This window comes from Girardinichthys multiradiatus, chromosome 13, assembly GCF_021462225.1.
Source record: "Girardinichthys multiradiatus isolate DD_20200921_A chromosome 13, DD_fGirMul_XY1, whole genome shotgun sequence".
Classification (NCBI taxonomy): domain Eukaryota; kingdom Metazoa; phylum Chordata; class Actinopteri; order Cyprinodontiformes; family Goodeidae; genus Girardinichthys; species Girardinichthys multiradiatus.
Window position 1 is genome coordinate 16,147,150 of NC_061806.1, and position 20,721 is coordinate 16,167,870.

Below are 20,721 nucleotides of genomic sequence, written 5' to 3' on the forward strand. Positions count from 1 at the left end.
TATTTTGAGCAAAACTGTGCTCTTACCCTGCTAATTGAACCTTCACACTCTGCTCTTACTGGTGCCATGTGCAATCAATGAAGACTGGCTACCAGGCTGGTCCAATTTAGCCATGAAACCTCCCACACTAAAATGACAGGTGTTTCAGTTTCATTGTCCAACCCCTGTATATATACAGTATATATTTATTCAATTCAATTCAGTTTTATTTATATAGTGCCAATTCACAACACATGTTGTCTCTTGGCACTTCACAACAGTCAGGTACATACATTCCAATTAGTCCTAACCTTTGAACAGTGCAGTCAGAGTCAGTTATTTATTAAAATTAGATAAAAGGTTTTTCTGTCTGAGGAAACCCAACAGATTGCATCCAGTCAGTGACTTGCAGCATTCACTCCTCCCAGATGAACATGTAGAGACAGTGGACAGTCACTGTCATTGACTTTGCAGCAATCCCTCATACTGAGCATGCATGTAGCGACAGCAGAGAGGAAAAACTGCCTTTTAACAGGAAGAAACCTCCAGCAGAACCAGGGTCAGTGTGAACGGCCATCTGCCGTGACCGACTGGGGGTTTGAGAGAACAGAGCAGAGACACAAAGAGAACAAAGAAGCACTGATACAGGAGTACTTTCTATGGGAAGGAAAAGTAAATGTTAATGGATGTAGCTCCATTAGTTGTTTCACCTAGAAAGAAAGAACAGATAAACTCTGAGCCAGTTTTCAAGGTTAGAGTCTGAAAGAGAGCACATAGAGTTTGTTGCAGTTAAGCTCTGTCAATCGCCATGTCTAGGAGAGAGAAAGAGTTAAACACTAAAAGACAGGGCTATGTGGATCATCAGTAGAGGGTGAGCATTAAGTTGTTGCCAGCAGAAGCTCGGACAATGCCCCTCTCCAGAAAGGTGTCACAGGTAGACACAGAGCTGGGCCAGGGGTAGCTTCTAGGAAGAGAAAAGAGAGAACAAAGTTAAAAGCTGAAATAACAGCAAATAATGCAAAATTGGAGAGTATTGTGAGAATGTAGCAAAGAGGGTGAAAGGGGTCATTATGTCCTCCAGCAGCCTAAGCCTATAGCAGCATAACTATAGAGATAGTTTCAGTTCAGATTATTTAGCTAAACGGCCCTTATTTACAACAATGTCGTCTCAAGGCACCCCACATAGGGTCCCACTGATGGTCATTGTTATACTAAAAACCACAAGGATCGGGATACCTCTCTCTGTCTAACTGATTATAACCATTGGAAAAGAGAAGGGGTCATACAGGTAGTAGAAATGGAGGGTGTGTTTGCACCTCAACCATAACTGAGCCGGTTTAGGCTACACCTGACTCCCCCTTACTCCATCCAACAGGGAGGGAAGAAGACAGAGGTAAAAAATAAGGAAGATAGCTCAAGATAACCTAAGCCATTCTAACTATAAGCTTTATCAAAACGGAACGTTTTAAGCCTAGCCTTAAAGGTACACAGGGTGTCTGCCTCACGGACCAAAACCGGGAGCTGGTTCCACAGGAGAGGAACCTGATAACTATAGGATCTGCCTCCCATTCTACTTCTAGAGACTCTAGGAACCACCAGTAAACCTGCAGTCTGAGAGCGAAGTGCTCTGTTAGGAACATATGGAACAATCAGATCTCTGATATATGATGGAGCTAAATCATTAAGGCCTTTATATGTGAGGAGGATAATTTTAAATTATTTTCTGGATTTAACAGGGAGCCAATGAAGGGAAGCTAAAATAGGAGAAATATGATCTCTCTTTTTAATTTTCATCAGAAAAAAAAAAGAAAATCAATAAATATATATATATATATATATATATATATATATATGGTCTGTACTGTATATATATATATATACAGTACAGACCAAACGTTTGGACACAACTGATGGTCCCAACCCCATGTATAAGGGTTGAAATCCCACTTATTAAACATGACAGGGCACACCTGTTAAGTGAAAACCATTTCAGGTGACTACCTCTTGAAGCTCATCAACTGAATACCAAGAGTGTGTGGAGCAGTAATCAAAGCAAAAGGTGGCTACTTTGAAGAACCTAGAATATAAGACATATTTTCAGTTGTTTCACAGTTGTTCAGTATATATTTAATTATATATAGTATAGTATATATATACAATTCCACATGTGTTAATTCATAGTTTTGATGCCTTCAGTGTGAAGCTACAATATTTGTAGTCATGAAAATAAAGAAAACTCTTTGAATGAGAAGGTGTGTCCAAACCTTTGGTCTGTACTGTATATATATATATGTATATATATATATATATATATATATATATATATATGTATATATTGTATTTACCATTAGCGGTCTTTGAAACACTTAAATTTAATTTTAGGACACATGTAATTCCATGATATTTTTATGTTTTAATTTCCAACATAAGTTGTTGTAACATGTTTGTTTAGAATGGCACATTGTCCTAAAATTATGTCAAATCTTCCGGTTCAGGCTGATTAGGAGATAAATGGCTTAGTCATTGATACATCTGAGGAATGGCAGCGCTTGGGTATCAATGAGATCTGGTCTTCATATCTTTAAATCATCTCTGGTCTTTAATGTTAGTATCAGAATGCTTTCGATGATTTTATGATTCTGACATTAGAGTTAGAGTTCTCTCGCTCACCTTTGTTCACGCGGTGAAACACCGGAAGAGAGGGAAACGGGCTGGGTTGCTGGTACGACTTCGCCAGCGTGGACTACGAACACCGTTACCTGGAATATTTCTCTCTAACGTGCGCTCACTTCCCAACAAAATTGACGAACTACAACTGCTGTTGGGGAAAAACAGGGACTTTTATTCATCGGCAGTTTTGTGCTTCACGGAGACGTGGCTGTGTGGATTAATACCGGACTCTGCGCTGCAGCTGGCAGGATTCCAGCTCTACAGAGCGGACAGAGACACGGAACTCTCCGGCAAAGCGAAAGGTGGAGGAATCTGTTTTTACTTCAACAGTGGTTGGTGCAACGACGTGACAGTGATTCAGCAGCACTGTTCTCCAGACCTGGAAGCCTTCATCATAAACTGTAAGCCTTTCTATTCCCCCCGTGAGTTCGCTTCGTTCATCCTGGTCGGTGTTTACATCCCGCCGCAAGCTAACGTGCAGGTCGCACAGCGCATGCTCGCCGACCAGATACTGAGTGTGGAGCGGACCAACCCGGACTCCTTAGTAATCGTCGTTGGCGACTTTAACAAAGGTAATCTGACCCACAAACTCCCCAAATATAGACAGTTTATAAAATGTCCGACCAGAGAGGACAACATTCTGGATCACTGTTACACCACCATCAGAGACGCTTATCACGCGGTCCCACGTGCTGCACTGGGCCAATCCGACCACGTCATGGTCCACCTGATTCCTGCATACAGGCAGAAACTAAACCTCTGCAAACCTGTTGTGAGGACGACAAGGAAGTGGAGCAGTGAGGCTGTGGAGAATCTCCAGGCGTGTTTAGGCTGTACAGACTGGGATGTGTTCAGGACTACTACCAACAGTCTGGACGAGTACACAGAGGCTGTGACTTCCTACATCAGCTTCTGTGAGGACAGCTGTGTACCATCATGCACCAGGGTGAGTTACAACAACGACAAACCCTGGTTCACAGCTAAACTCAGAAGGTTAAGACTGGATAAGGAAGAGGCCTTCAGGAGTGGGGACAAAGACATATACAGAGAGGCTAAGTACAAGTTTGGCAAGGCAGTGAAAGAGGCCAAACGACTGTACTCTGAGAAGCTCCAAATTCAGTTCTCAGCCAACGACTCTGCGTCTGTCTGGAAAGGGCTCAAGCAAATCACCAACTACAAGCCAAAAGCCCCCCACTCCATCAACGACCGACGCCTCGCCAACGACCTGAACGAGTTCTACTGCCGCTTTGAAAGACAAACGGACAGTCCTGCAACCATCACCCACGACGCCCCCCAACAGCTGCAGCCACAATCCACCACCCCCACCTCCCCAACCTCAAGAGGGGCCTTGGCACCTCCAACCCCCACCCTGAAGTTCCCCCCCACCAGCCCCCTACCCACGCCGAGGACGGCTCTTTCCATCCAGGAGAGGGACGTCAACAAACTCTTCAGGAGACAGAACCCCCAGAAAGCTGCTGGTCCGGATTCTGTCTCACCAGCCAGCCTGAAGCACTGCGCTGATCAGCTGTCTCCAGTCTTCACAGACATTTTTAACACCTCACTGGAGACATGTCATGTGCCAGCCTGCTTCAAGTCCTCCACCATCGTCCCTGTTCCCAAGAAGCCAAGGACCACAGGGCTTAATGACTTCAGACCCGTCGCCCTGACCTCTGTGGTGATGAAGTCCTTTGAGCGCCTTGTGCTCTCACACCTAAAAGACATCACCGACCCCCTCCTGGACCCCCTGCAGTTTGCCTACAGAGCCAACAGGTCTGTAGATGATGCAGTCAACCTAGCCCTTCACTTCATCCTCCGGCACCTGGACTCCACAGGAACCTATGCCAGGATCCTGTTTGTGGATTTCAGCTCTGCCTTCAACACCATCGTCCCAGTTCTGCTACAGGAGAAGCTCTCCCAGTTGAGTGTGCACGACTCCACCTGCAGGTGGATCACTGACTTCCTGTCTGACAGGAAGCAGCGCGTGAGGCTGGGGAAGCACGTCTCTGACTCCCTGACCATCAGCACCGGTTCCCCCCAAGGCTGTGTTCTCTCTCCTCTGCTCTTCTCCCTGTACACCAACAGCTGCACCTCCAATCACCAGTCTGTCAAGCTTCTGAAGTTTGCGGACGACACCACCCTGATCGGACTCATCTCTGATGGTGACGAGTCCGCGTACAGATGGGAGGTGGACCATCTGTTGGACTGGTGCAGCCAGAACAATCTTGAGCTCAACGCTCTAAAGACAGTAGAGATGGTTGTGGACTTCAGGCAGAACCCAGCCCCACCTGCCCCCATCACCCTCTGTGACTCCACAATTAACACTGTGGAATCTTTCCGCTTCCTGGGAACCATCATCTCCCAGGATCTCAAGTGGGAGCCAAACATCAGCTCCCTCATCAAGAAAGCCCAGCAGAGGATGTTCTTCCTGCGGCAGCTGAAGAAATTCAACCTGCCAAAGACTATGATGGTGCACTTCTACACAGCCATCATTGAGTCCATCCTCACCTCCTCCATCACCATCTGGTACGCCGCTGCTACAGCCAAGGATAAGGGCAGGCTGCAGCGTGTCATTCGGTCTGCTGAGAAGGTGATTGGCTGCAGTCTACTGTCGCTCCAGGAACTGTACACCTCCAGGACCCTGAAGCGGGCAGGGAAGATTCTGGCTGATCCCTCCCACCCCGGTCACAGACTCTTTGAGACTCTCCCCTCTGGCAGGAGGCTGCGGTCCATCCGGACCAAAACCTCACGCCACAAGAACAGTTTTTTCCCATCTGCCACCAGCCTGGTTAACAAAGCCCGGAAACCACCCTGACACTCTCCCTTTCCCCCACACCCCCCCCTTTTTTTGCTGACAGGACACCTGGAACCTGTAACTCTATGCGTTACATTAACGCTCAGCACGGACTCCTGCTTTACTTGCACTGCCATACTTGCACAATGATCACCTGCACTGTAGTATTGCTCTTGCATCTTATACTGCTCTATATTTACTCTCACTCACTTAAAACTGTGCACATATATTTATATTATATTGTAGATATGTTTATACTGTTTAATTTGTATTGTATTGCACCGACTACGCCAAATCAAATTCCTTGTATGTCCAAAAACATACTTGGCAATAAAGCTTTTCTGATTCTGATTCTGATTCTCAGCTTAGCCCATGACACTATATGGCCTATTCTTACAGTCTAAGCATGCCAACTTTTTGTGGTACCATTAAATAAATTAAAGCTGTCAGCTGGAATTGAAGAATTAACCAATTACAGAATACAGCACAGAATTGTTATTTTATAGCAGTGTCTTTTTGGCAGATCATCGCTGCACAAAATGAGTCATCATTTGTCAGCTGTTAGCTGAAACACACATGCCTTCTTTTAGATTGTACAAGTAGTTGCCATAAAATCAAGAATGTTGTAGTACCCAGTTGTGATTGCTGATAGTCAGAGTAGAATCAGCACATCCGTCTTGATCGTACTATATTTAAATGCCTATTCCAACATTTAGGGGAACAGCATTTGAGCCAATCATCTTGTCCCGGCTTCCATATGTCTTATGTACACATCGGTTGGTATAGGAATACAAGCTGTTCACATAAAACTAAGGTACAAAAAAGGGAGGATATTGGGGATTTTAAAGATCCATGAAAAAAATGTAAGGAAGGAGCCTACAAGCAGATCTTTTAACATAAATGCTATTTGGATCCACTGAACTCAGATTTGTGGCTGATAATTGGACTCAGTGGTTGAAAGAACTGGGAAAATTACAGCTACTATGCACTGTTTCTGATAGCCACGATTGAACATACTTTTTTTAATCAAAGTATGTTTAATATCTTTTCACAACAGCATAAAGTCAAGAAACATTCCTTGGTTATGTATTGTCACCCTTCTCAAAAGTTGATTTAAACTGCTAATCCTTATGCGGGTTTCAAATGTTATTTTCCTGAGGTGCCCCCAACCCCACACCCCTCCTTCCTTTTGTAAGGTCCTATGAAGCCTTCAGTTAACCATCAGCTGGGAGGGCAACACATGGCAGGAGATGTGTTAATGAATGCAGAGTTACATAACCCAGACCCGTAGTTGAGGGAAAGACAGAAAGAACAAGCCGCCACAGCAGCAGCAGCCAGATTCACATCACTTGACACTCCAGCAACTGCAAGTGTGAGGTTGGGAAAGGGATATTATTTGTGCCACTAGTGCCCCCAAGTGGCCAGGGGAGGCTAATTTGAAAATATATATATATTATCCCTCCTTCAAACATGATCGACAGTGACTGTTTGCCTTTTCTCCTTCCGCACAGAAAACTTCAGAGACATTGGAGTCAATGTATCACATGAGACAGACTGAAATATGGACAGTATTGCTTTTTTGATGACTATTGTTCAATGTGCTGCATGCTGACACAGTAAACCACAGAGCAAGGACAGCATTACAAAACTGGCCCCTTGCCCTCCCTTTTCTCCTGCTCTTGCCAAAAAGCTATACCTGGACCTTGTCCTGGCCAGCCTTCAGAGCCCTTATGAATCAAAGACACCCCAGAACAAGAGGGAGACAGGGACTTATGAGCACAGTCTCTCCCTCCTATTTTCTCCTTCACCCTCTCCCTCCTGTTGCAGTCGGCAGCTCACATTTTCCTCCCTCCTCTTTTCTGCATCTAGCCGTCTTAGCCACAACTGATGATAAATCCTCAGTCGAATCTTTAAGCACCAACAGAGCAGAAACTGCTCAGGTTACCCTGTGCTCATATAGGTCAATATACACAACAGGTCAACATAGTTAGTGTTTGTGTATGTGTGTGAGGATGCCCATGCTTCCTCCTGTTTTTCCACCCATCTACAAGCTGATTTTTCTTCTTTTTCTGTTGCATTTAATTTAGTTGAATAAAGTTCCTCCCGGGCTTGAAAATTAATAATATGATTGGTGAGAAAGGGTACAAAAACTCAAGCAAACCAACAATTCAATTAAATTCAGTTTATTAATATAGCGCCAATTCACAACACATGTTGTGTCAAGGCACTTCAGAAAAGTCAGGTACATACATTCCAATTAATAACTAACCATTGAACAGTGTAGTCAGATTCAGTTATTTATTCAAATTGGATAAAACGTTTTTCTATCTAAGGAAACCCAGCAGATTGCATTGAGTCAGAGATTTGTAGCATTCACTCCTCCTGGATGAGCATGTAAAGACAGTGGACAGTCACTGGCGTTAACTTTGCAGCAATCCCTCATACTGAGCATGCATGTAGCGACAGTGGAGAGGAAAAACTCCCTTTTAACAGGAAGAAACCTCCAGCAGAACCAGGCTCAGTGTGAGCGGCCATCTGCCATGACCGACTGGGGGTTTGAGAGAACACAGCAGAGACACACAAAGAATACAGAAGCACTGATCCAGGTATACTTTCTATGGGAAGGAAAAGTAAATGTTAGTGGATGTAGCTCCTTTAGTCGTTTCATCTAGAAAGAAAGGACAGATAAACTTTGAGCCAGTTTTCAAGGATAGAGTCTGAAAGAGAGCACATATAATTAGTTACAGTAAAAGCTCAGTCAATTGTCATATCTAGGAGAGAGAAAGGGTTAAACACTGAAAGACAGGGCCAAGTGGATCATCTGTAGAAGGTGAGCATTACGTTGTTGCCAGCAATAGCTTGGACAATGCCCCTCTGCAGAAAGGTGTCACAGGTAGACACAGAGGCAGGTCAGGTGTAGCTTCTAGGAAGAGAAAAGAGAGAGAACATAAAGTTAAAAACTGAAATAACAGCAAATAACGCAAAATTGGAGAGTAGTGTGAGAATGTAGCGAAGAGGGTGAAAGTGGTCATTATGTCCTCCAGCAGCCTAAGTCTATAGCAGCATAACTACAGATATAGTTTCAGTTTCAGTTTATTTATTTATATAGCGCTTATTTACAACAATGTCGTCTCAAGGCACCCCACAAAGGGTCTGGAACGGCGCAGGGCTGCCGGAGAGGGCAGACAAAACCACCGAGTGCCAGAGCCCGGCCACACCAGAACGGGGCACGTGTTTGGGCACTAAGTAAAATAATAAACTAATAAAGTTTGTTCATCTAGAACCCACTGATGGCCATTGTTATACTAAAAACCAGAAGGATCGGGATACCTCTCTCTGTCTGACTGATTATAACCATTGGAAAAGAGAGAGGGTCATACAGGTAGCAGAAATGGAGGGTGTGTTTGCAACTCAACCATAACTGAGCCGGTTTAAGCTAAACCTGACTCCCCCTTACTCCATCCAATAGGGAGGGAGGAAGGCGGAGGTAAAAAATAAGGAAGATAGCTCAGGATAACCTAAGCCACTCTAACTATAAGCTTTATCAAAAAGGAAAATGTTAAGCCTAGCCTTAAAAGTAGACAGGGTGTCTGCCTCATGGACCAAAACCGGGAGCTGGTTCCACAGGACAGGAGCCTGATAACTATAGGATCTGTCTCCCATTCTACCTCTGGAGACTCTAGGAACCACCAGTAAACCTGCAGTCTGAGAACTAAGTGCTCTGTTAGGAACATATGGAACAATCAGATCTCTGATATATGATGGAGCTACATCATTAAGGGCTTTATATGTGAGGAGGAGAATTTTAAATTCTATTCTGGATTTAACAGGGAGCCAATGAAGGGAAGCTAAAGTAAGAGAAATATGGTCTCTCTTTGTAATTTTCATCAGAACTCTTGCTGCAGCATTTTGAATCAGCTGAAGGCTTTTAACTGCAACAGTGAGCTAAGGTGGTAGCATCTGATTGTTTCAACTAAATTTAAAGGTAATCTGTAATATGTTACTTGAATGTTTAATTTAAAGCTTTAGATCAACATCACTGGGGGGTGATACGACTGGTAAAAATGTGGTGTCAAATATGTATTGCCTCTATCATACTATTGTCTTGCTTTTCTAAGGCATATGAAGATAAACAACTTTAGGAAACTAGGATTCCATATCATTGCCTATTTTAACACCTGATATTGTATATGATTTTTAGCTAAGCCAAGTTTCCACAGACTTTTTGCAACATGTCAAATTTTGTGGCGTGAGAGATGCTACGTTTACTAACTGGATGCTTTAAAAGGTACACCTTGCTAGTACCAGTTTTGACTAATTTTTGCACTGAGAACAACTTTCATTCTGCATTGCAAACAGTTTGTCAGCTGCACATCTATAACGTGAATCTTCCTTACCACACAACTAAAAGGGGCTCTGTTGGATGGAAATTTGTGATTGTGGAGGCGACAGGGCTACATTGAACTCATTTTTATGTTTTTGAAACTAGTTTTTCATTGCACCATGTCAAAACAACTTTTTGATCCTTTGTAACATGGTGCATTATCTTGCTGGAATTAGCCATCAGAAGATGGGCATGGCATTTCAAATAGACCAATGCTGCACTCATAAAGTGATGGAGATGGTCAGTAACAATACTCAGGTAGGGTGTGCCATTTAAATGATGCTCAGTTGGTAGTAAGAGACCCAAAGGGTGCCAAGAAAATATCCCCTACATCATTACGCTACTGCCACCAACCTGAACCATTGATACGAGGTAAGATTGATTCATGATTTCATCTTGGTTATGCCAAATTCTTACCCAACAATCTAAATGTCACAGCTGAAATTGAGACACATCAGACCATTTTTCTTGCTTTGCAATCTGTTATCATCTACAGGGGTTGGACAATGAAAATGAAACACCTGTCATTTTAGTGTGGTAGGTTTCATGGCTAAATTGGACCAGCCTGGTAGCCAGTCTTCATTGATTGCACATTGCACCAGTAAGAGCAGAGTGTGAAGGTTCAATTAGCAGGGTAAGAGCACAGTTTTGCTCAAAATATTGAAATGCACACAACATTATGGGTGACATACCAGAGTTCAAAAGAGGACAAATTGTTGGTGTACGTCTTGCTGGCGCATCTGTGACCAAGACAGCAAGTCTTTGTGATTTATGAAGAGCCACAGTATCCAGGGTAATGTCAGCATACCACCAAGAAGGACGAACCACACCAACAGGTTTAACTGTGGACGCAAGAGGAAGCTGTCTGAAAGGGATGTTCGGGTGCTAACCCGGATTCTATCCAAAAAACATAAAACCACGGCTACCCAAATCACGGCAGAATTAAATGTGCACCTCAACTCTCCTGTCTCCACCAGAACTGTCCTTCGGGAGCTCCACAGGGTCAATATACACGGCCGGGCTGCTATAGCCAAACCTTTGGTCACTCATGCCAATGCCAAACGTTGGTTTCAATGGTGCAAGAAGCGCAAATCTTGGGCTGTGGACAATGTGAAACATGTATTGTTCTGTGATGAGTCCACCTTTACTGTTTTCCCCACATCTGGGAGAGTTACGGTGTGGAGAAGCCCCAAAGAAGCGTACCACCCAGACTGTTGCATGCCCAGAGTGAAGCGTGGCGGTGGATCAGTGATGGTTTGGGCTGCCATATCATGGCATTCCCTTGGCCCAATACTTGTGCTAGATGGGCGCGTCACTGCCAAGGACTACCGAACCATTCTTGAGGACCATGTGCATCCAATGGTTCAAACATTGTATCCTGAAGGCGGTGCCGTGTATCAGGATGACAATGCACCAATTCACACAGCAAGACTGGTGAAAGATTGGTTTGATGAACATGAAAGTGAAGTTGAACATCTCCCATGGCCTGCACAGTCACCAGATCTAAATATTATTGAACAACTTTGGGGTGTTTTGGAGGAGCGAGTCAGGAAATGTTTTCCTCCACCAGTATCACATAGTGACCTGGCCACTATCCTGCAAGAAGAATGGCTTAAAATCCCTCTGACCACTGTGCAGGACTTGTATATGTCATTCCCAAGACGAATTGACGCTGTATTGGCCGCAAAAGGAGGCCCTACACCATACTAATAAATTATTGTGGTCTAAAACCAGGTGTTTCAGTTTCATTGTCCAACCCCTGTAGTTTTAGTGTGCCCGTGTAGCCCATCTACTTCAAGGTTCAACGTGCTGTGCTGTCAGAGATGACATTCTGCAAACATGGTTGTAATTCTCCTCAGACCTCTGATATCAACAAGGGATATTTTTATCCACCTCAGGCTCGCTAAATATTTTCCTGTTTTTGAACCATTTTCCCAGGAAATTGACAGTCTGAATACAAAATTTAGGTAAATGTTTTTTTTTTTTTTATGTTTAACAACATAAATCTAAATGAGGATGTGTATGAATGTCCCTTAACTATACATTCACACTGCAGGTCTTAATGCTCAAATCAGATTTTTTCAGAAATCAGATTTTTTGTGTGGTCGTTCACATTACTTTGAAAATGTTGTGGCTCCAAATTGACCCACATGCGCACAATAAATACAGAGAAATAGATGTTATGGTTTAAGTGCACAACAGAAGACATTTGTTGTGTCAGCAGGTTCTGTGTGGGAAACATACAAGTAAAAGGTGAGTGAAACTCTTTGTTCCTTTTTAGGGAGATCTGACTGCCAATTCAGCGCAAAAATCTGTTTGAATGTGGAGACACAGCCAGCAATGGTGCGACAGGGATGTTAACAACTTAACAGAGACCGAGTTTATTCAGAACTTTATCATGTCAAGGGCAACTTTTAATCATATATGTTAGTGCCTCTCCTCTCAACTCCACAGGCAGAAGACCTGATGCAATCCAGTGTATGGGACTGCAGCGGGGCAGATCATCACATCATAGGTAACCTCGATAGCATTTTAAAGTCCTCTATTTGAAGACTCGTATACAAATTTTACAATACAAACTATGTCACACATCCAGACGGTTCCTATGAGCCTTTCAATTATGCTTGAATAAAATTTTATCTCTGTTTATTAATGAGCTCTAATGTCTTGCTGTCTCTCCAGTACGATTCTAGACCCCCGTCTGTTTTGCTAACTGCTACTGTTTCCTGTTGGGCGGCGCAACATTTTATTGAATTGGATGGAAAGTCACATTTAATCTGCCTTGGTTGTTCCCCCTGGAGTTGCAGGGGTTGGACAATGAAACTGAAACACCTGGTTTTAGACCACAATAATTTATTAGTATGGTGTAGGGGCTCCTTTTGCGGCCAATACAGCGTCAATTTGTCTTGGGAATGACATATACAAGTCCTGCACGGTGGTCAGAGGGATTTTAAGCCATTCTTCTTGCAGGATAGTGGCCAGGTCACTACGTGATACTGGTGGAGGAAAACGTTTCCTGACTCACACCTCCAAAACACCCACCAAGTGGCTCAATAATATTTCTGGTGACTGTTCAGGCCATGGGAGATGTTCAACTTCACTTTTATGTTCACCAAACCAATCTTTCACCAGTCTTGCTTTGTGTATTGGTGCATTGTCATCCTGATACACGGCACCGCCTTCAGGATACAATGTTTGAACCATTGGATGCACATGGTCCTCAAGAATGGTTCGGTAGTCCTTGGCAGTGACGCGCCCATCTAGCACAAGTATTGGGCCAAGGGAATGCCATGATATGGCAGCCCAAACCATCACTGATCCACCCCCATGCTTCACTCTGGGCATGCAACAGTCTGGGTGGTATGCTTCTTTGGGGCTTCTCCACACCGTAACTCTCCCAGATGTGGAGAAAACAGGAAAGGTGGACTCATCAGAGAACAATACATGTTTCACATTGTCCACAGCCCAAGATTTGCGCTCCTTGCACCATTGAAACCGACGTATGGCATTGGCATGATTGACCAAAGGTTTGGCTATAGCAGCCCGGCCGTGTATATTGACCCTGTGGAGCTCCCGATGGACAGTTCAGGTGGAAACAGGAAAGTTGAGGTGCACATTTAATTCTGCCGTGATTTGGGCAGCTGTGGTTTTATGTTTTTTGGATACAATCTGGGTTAGCACCCGAACATCCCTTTCAGACAGCTTCCTCTTGCGTTCACAGTTAATCCTGTTGGATGTGGTTCGTCCTTCTTGGTGGTATGCTGACATTACCCTGGATACCGTGGCTCTTGATACATCACAAAGACTTGCTGTCTTGGTCACAGATGCGCCAGCAAGACGTACACCAACAATTTGTCCTCTTTTGAACTCTGGTATGTCACCCATAATGTTGTGTGCATTTCAATATTTTGAGCAAAACTGTGCTCTTACCCTGCTAATTGAACCTTCACACTCTGCTCTTACTGGAGCAATGTGCAATCAATGAAGACTGGCTACCAGGCTGGTCCAATTTAGCCATGAAACATCCCACACTAAAATGACAAGTGTCCAACCCCTGTACATTGCAAAAGATCAGATACGAGTCCGATTAAGGACCACATATGAATGTGGCTCAAATGTGCCTTAAAAAAGTCAGATATGGGCCAGATATGAGCATTCACACTTGTTCTAAAAAGTCTGACCTGGTCACTTGACACCCAAAAAAATCTGATTTGGGCCACATTTGCCTGCAGTGTGAATGGGGCCTTTGACCACACATGAAAAGAGCAATGTAGGACGATTCTGAGATTAGCTTGAAGCTGTACTGCCCCATCACCTCTAATTTTCAGTTATTATCTGTATGTTTAGTACATAAATATATACAGATATCCTGTATGGATTGTAAATGGAGAAGGATAGAATTGGAAATATGAATGGTTTGTTGAACAAAGTTAAATTTGCTGAACCAGCCAAAGAAAACCTTTTACAATACTTTGTATATGGTTTAGTTTGTCAACAAAAAGCTATTGGAAACTAATCCATAGGTCTAAATTTCAGCAACATTTCTGAGTTTAAACATTGTATTGACATGCCACTGTATTTATTAATACACTTAATCCTTCATTGTGAGAAAATATCAGCACACTCTGACACATTATTATTATTATCATTATTATTATCATATGAAAAATATTTAAAGTTAGTTGTCTTCTTGTCTTTGCTTACAAAACACCCACCTAATAAACTGGGGTAAGACAAGCAGACAAGCAATTTGAGCCACACTCTGGTTTGCTTCACTGGACCTGAACACCATTTCATTTGTTGAGCTAGCAGGCCAAATCAAGCTGTCTTTATGAAAGTCTCTTTGATGGATTCACCCCTTGCCTTCTCCTGTTATGATCTATCACCTGAGCCTTGAGGTCGTGATAAACTTGTTTAGCATGGGGGTCAGCGCATGCAAGGGCAGCAACAGTGCAAGTTAGGGGCGGGGCTGCTTTTTGACTTGTACAGTTTGTTGAATGGCTCAGGTCTTTTGTCAAAACAGGCCCATGCACTACCAGAAATACCAAGCTGCTGCTTCTTCTGGATCCATCCATGATGGTATTTCTACTTCTGCCATACATTGTCTGGGTAATTATTTAAACAGATCAAGCACATTTCTGTAACAATATATATATTTAATTTTAATCAGAATATATGTTTTTAAAGAAGTCAAATGTGTTCTTTTATGACAATAGCTGCAATAAAAACTGTGTCAAATCAGCATGATCTGTATCACAACATTTCACACTCACATATTGTCACATCTCTGCAGTTCTTATTAAATTCACAGCAGCACAGATGAATCCCACAGAGAATATTAGATGCTTAGTGGCTCTCACTCTCTGTCTTCTCTTGAGCAAATGAAGCTTAGGACTTATCCCATATTGTAGATATGACCATCCGACATCCTCATGAGTCATTCTCCACTTAGCATCAGCTGCAGTCCCCAGTGTACGCTGGCAGATGCAGGTTACCGGGAGCTGAGGTGCAACCCATTCACTTTCTAATGGGCACCACAGGGATCGGTGTTATTGGATGATTCATCAGATTACTGCTGCAAAGCAGTCCTTGTTTGACTTTGGCCCTACAGTGTGTGTGGGTTGTTTAAAGTTGATGTTGTTAATGCGAAGACAAACACCCGGCACTGTGGGTGGCAACAAACACTACAATTGTTTTATTTTTTTTTCTTCTGTTATTGTTATTTTATAGTTTCAGGAAAATCAAAATAATATTCACATTCTTGTTTCCAGATGATTTTACAAATGTTTCCTTCTACAAAGTAAATCCCACCAGCAAAAGGGTATGATGTACAGAACCTCTAGCAAATAACAATTTGTGAGAGGTGTGTGTGTTGAATGAATTGGGGATATTTTATTGTGAAAAGCCCTTTGGGGGACAGAGTAAAGAGCAAAGGCAGTTACAGTTATTGTTCTTTATGGCTTTGTTATGAACAATGTAAAACCACTGAAGTGCAAGCTGGAATATATTTCCGTTTAGCTGCTGAACAAAATAAGCTGTGAAAAAGCATTCCAATGTGTTTCCTAAAAACCCTGCACAACATGTAGACCTTCAACGAAGGACTTTCTGTATTTTTTGTCTTTAAAACCAATCTGTGCCTTTAACAAATTTAACCCTAAAGGTACTTTTACAAAGTAAATTATTGTATTTGAATCCAGCATGATCCATTTTTATGCTGAGTCCATGTGGCTAGTAATGTTTTAGACCTAAATTTAATTGAAGTATTAGGTTAATATGAGGACACAAATATCGAGGCACGTGACGTCGGGTCTGGGGTCGGGACTCGCTGGAGAGCGCCTGGTGGCCGCGTCGCTCCTTGCGGGATCCAGCCGGGCCAAGCCCGAACGAGAGATGCGAGGCCATCCCCCAGTGGGCCCACCACCTGCAGGGGGAACCATGAGGGACCGGTGCAAAGAGGATTGGGTGGCGGACGAAGGCGGAGACCTCAGCGGCCCGATCCCCGGATGCTTAGGCTGGCTCTAGGGACGTGGAATGTCACCTCGCTGCGGGGGAAGGAGCCTGAGCTTGTGTGGCAGGTCGCGAGATATCGACTAGAAATAGTCGGGGTCGCCTTCACGCACATCGTGGGCTCTGGAACCCATCTCCTTGAGAGGGGTTGGACTCTCTTCTACTCTGGAGTGACCCACGGGGAAAGGCGACAGGCTGGTGTGGGTTTGCTTGTTGCCTCCCAGCTCAGCCGTCTCGTGTTGGGGTTTACCCCAGTGGATGAGAGGGTCGTATCCCTGCTCTTCGGTTTGGGGAGAGATCTCTGACTGTTGTCTCGGCCTACGGTCCGAGTGGTAGTGCGGAGTACCCAGCCTTCTTGGTGTCCCTGTCGGGGGTGCTGGATAGTGCCCCTCCCGGGGACTCCATTATTCTGCTGGGGGACTTCAACACCCCCGTGGGAAAAGACAGTGACACCTGGAGAGGTGTGATCGGGAGGAATGGCCTCCCCGATCTGAATCCGAGTGGTGTTTTGTTATTGGACTTCTGTACTAGTCACAGATTGTCCATAATGAACACCATGTTCAAACATAAGGGTGTCCATCAGTACACTTGGCACCAGGACACCCTACGCAGGAGGTCGATGATTGACTTTGTTGTCGTATCAGGTATCAGGTATCAGACCTTCGGCCGCACGTTTTCGACACTCGGGTGAAGAGAGGAGCTGAGCTGTACACTGATCACCACCTGGTGGTGAGTTGGATCCGCTGGAGGAGGAGAAAGCCGGACAGACTTGGCAGGCACAAGCGCATAGTGAGGGTCTGCGGGGAATGCCTGGCGGAGCCCTCGGCCAGGGATGTATTCAACTCCCACCTCCGGGAGAGCTTTGACCAGATCCCGGGGGATGTTGGAGACATAATGTCCGAGTGGACCATGTTCTCCGCATCTATTGTCGATGCTGCTGCCCGTAGCTGCGGCCATAAGGTCTGCGGAGCCTGTCACGGCAGCAATCCCAGAACCTGGTGGTGGACACCGGCAGTAAGGGATGCTGTCAAGCTGAAGAAGGAGTCCTATCGGCTGTGGTTGGCTTGTGGGACTCCTGAGGCGGCTGACGGGTACCATGAGGCCAAGGGTGCTGTGGCCCGGGCTGTGGCAGAGGCAAAAACGCGGGCCTGGGAGGAGTTCGGTGAAGTGTGAAGTTCTGTTGGTTTAAGGTTTTGCAGAGTTTTTCCCTTTTTTGAACTTCCTATTTTATTTTGTGCAGTGCTTTCTTGTCTAGTTTCAAACAACATCACTTCCTTTGATTCCCTCCATTAATCAGCCTAATGTTATCCACAACCTAATGTTATCCACTTGTGTCTCATTGTCCTTCTTTGTTTGTTTGCCTATTTATTCCTCACCCTGTGCAGCTTCCTTTGCCAGTTTGTCTTCATTCTTTGTGTCAAGCGTTCCAGCTTTTCTTTAAAACCTTGCCTTCTAGTGATTTTGACTCTTGAATTTTGGATTTGCCTCTGCCTCTGTTTTGGATACTTCAGCCTGGATCACATTGGATTTCTGTGTATCACCCTTGGACTGTATTAAAGGATTAATGCTTTTATGCCACTGTGTTGAGTCTTGCATTTGAGTCCTCCTCCATGTGCCACACTACAAATATGTCCTCATGCTTTTTTTCCAAAATATACCTAGTCAACCTGTCTAATGTCCTACTATTACATGGCATAAAAGTTGTGAAATAATTAGTCCTAAAGGTTATATTTTCCTACATCTAATAAAGTTTAATATGGGTCCCAAACCAAACAAAACCGTTACTTCAAAATCATCACATGGCACCTTATGTCTCTTTCTGCAGTCTTTAAGAAATATGTATATAATATTTCAAACACCTAACCAAGTTGCTTGGATTCTAAAACCCAACCACTTGTTCATACTGTAATACTATACAATGTGAACAAGGTCTTTCACAAGATTTTAAAAGTTTCCTCCAATTGACCAGTTTTTATTTTATTTTTTATTTCTAAAGTTAACCAAGTATTGTGCTCATATTGTACATTACACACTATGTTTAATCTTTGCAGTCATTAATGATGCATATAATGTTTTCTATACAAAAATGACTTTTTTTATTTTCTGAAAACTCAGTTTTTTATTCACAGCACTGTACAGTCCAAACTACACAGTTTGGACTGTACAATGCTGTGAAAAAACAAACATTTTTTGATTATTATTTTTTTATATTTACCTCTGCCTTCCTCCTTCCCTGTTGGATGGAGTAAGGGGGAGTCGGGTTTAGCCTAAACCAGCTCAGTTATGGTTGAGGTGCAAACACACCTCCATTTCTGCTACCTGTGCGACCCCCTCTCTTTTCCAATGGTTATAATCAGTCTGACAGAGAGAGGTACCCCCAGTCCTCGTGGTTTTTAGTATAACAATGGCCACCAGTGGGCTCTACATGGACACACTTTATCAGTGTATTATTTTACTTAGTACCCCTACACATAGCCCATTCTAAAATGGACGACATGTGTTGTGAATTGGCGCTATATAAATAAAACTGATTTGAATAAACTGAATTTATCTCTATTTCTACAGTCTTTTGAATTTACAGTATTAGGGTTAAGGTGAACAACTTATTTTAATACTGAAACCTGTTCTGCTCACAACATTTTATGAGAAAAAGAATGTTTGTTCTTGAAGTCTTCCTTAATGTTTTCGATATTTGTTTAGACCTGAAAAACATGTTTTTTATTCCTTAACCTAAGGAAGTGCATTGATCATAGCACTGTACATTTTAAACGATGCATCATCTTTATCTTTGCAGTCTTTTCGCTTTCAATGTTTTTTCTAAACGTAACGAAAGTATTTTAATTCTTGACTGTGACAATGTATTTTGACCACACCTTTGTACATTATCAAAAATGCCCTCTCTATTTTTGCACTCTTTCATGTTAACAATGTTGTTCCTCTTCTTTTTTTAATCCATAAACATGACCATATGTTTTGCTCACAACAATACATTACACACAGAATATTTCATCTCTCAAGTCTTTCACAAAGTTTCAAATGTTTCCCACAAGTGAAAAAGTATAAAAACTTTTAAATACAAAATAGTATTTTGTTCATAGCATGTTAGACAAATGTATCTTTTTTTATTTGTGCAGTCTTTCACAACTTTTACACTATGTTTTACACCAAACGAAGTTGTTTGAATGTCAAAACCAACCATGTTTCCTCCACCTTAAGAAGTTGCTTTTAAGTTGCTAATGTGTTGTTTTACTTCATAAATCTATCACACTTATTTGTGAGAATAAAAGTTAAACATGACATGTTTGAAACAACAGAAGTATTGTGATTGAAGGTCTTTCAGTTATCATCTTGTTACCATAAAGTCCAATGTGCTGACAGAAGGATGAACCTTTCAGAAATGCTCATGTGAGTTCTTTTTCAGGGTATGGACAAACTGGATGGTGGTCAATATTGGAGGCCTTCTTGCTTCAAATTACATATTCATGTTCATCGGTTGTTAGATTTATCTGCAATGTTAATTTCCGAAGGATCCATCGAGCAGAAGCCATTTCATCTGAAGTTAGCAGGACGCACCATCATAGTTGTCATGGTAGCCATCAGATTTGGACCCTTCCAGTAGTACCACTTAATGCCGTTAAAGCGGACTACATTGGATGAAACAGGGTAATATATGCCATTCAGGTTGGATGGGCCACAAGCGTCAAACCACCATCCTGCAGAGGAAGAATTTCAGAGAGTTCAAGGAGAAAGTCACAATCAGTCAAATTTAAGCTAATGAAATCTAAGACCTTATAGCTATAAGTCTGCAGTAACTTTATATTGGAGCAGAGGGAAAATAAAAAGCTCCCCAGGACATTTACAAGTGGACGAATAAAAATGTTCAACAAGATGGGTTGTAAAGAGAGACAGATTAAGACAGGGGCAGATGAGTAGCAGCATTTGATCGACGGTTCGTACCTCCCGAGGCGAGCTGTGCGCACTTGCAAGTACAGCGGTCGTTGTCTCTGTCCTTGGTACTAAACTGGCTCCCAGTGTGGGTGAGGCTGCTGGTTTTGCCGGCAGTGCCACCGAATCCCTTGATGTGAAGGCTAGATTTTAGCCAGAGTGCAACACAAAAGAAAGGCTCATTTTTTGTAACAAGCACATCCACTTCTGATTATTTGCAATAAATTCATGTTGGAGAACTTGTTGGAAATTGAAAACGGCATTGAGTAGCTACTGTCTGGAAAATGCTGTAAGCTGAGTATTCATTTAAAAAAAAAATCATTAAATGTTAGGCTCTTAAAAGTCTAAACACCCTTGTTAAGATGCTTTGAGTGAAAAAAAATAAAAATAAAAACACAAAAAAACATTTAAAAAGTGCAATAACCTGGTTTAGTGTGCAGACCAT

At 43.0% G+C, this 20,721-nt stretch overlaps 1 protein-coding gene across 1 annotated transcript in view; it reads right to left on the minus strand.

Annotated features, from left to right (window-relative positions):
• Positions 1-19,433: 19,433 nt before the first annotated feature.
• The window catches only part of angpt2b (angiopoietin 2b), a 54,227-nt gene continuing 52,939 nt past the window's right edge, over positions 19,434-20,721 (minus strand). The window contains exons 8-9 of the mRNA XM_047383303.1: positions 20,289-20,419; positions 19,434-20,044 (exon numbers count right to left, since the gene is read on the minus strand). Of these exons, the coding sequence (XP_047239259.1) occupies positions 19,881-20,044; positions 20,289-20,419 (295 nt within the window). The 3' untranslated portion in view covers positions 19,434-19,880. The remainder of the gene's footprint in view (positions 20,045-20,288; positions 20,420-20,721) is intronic.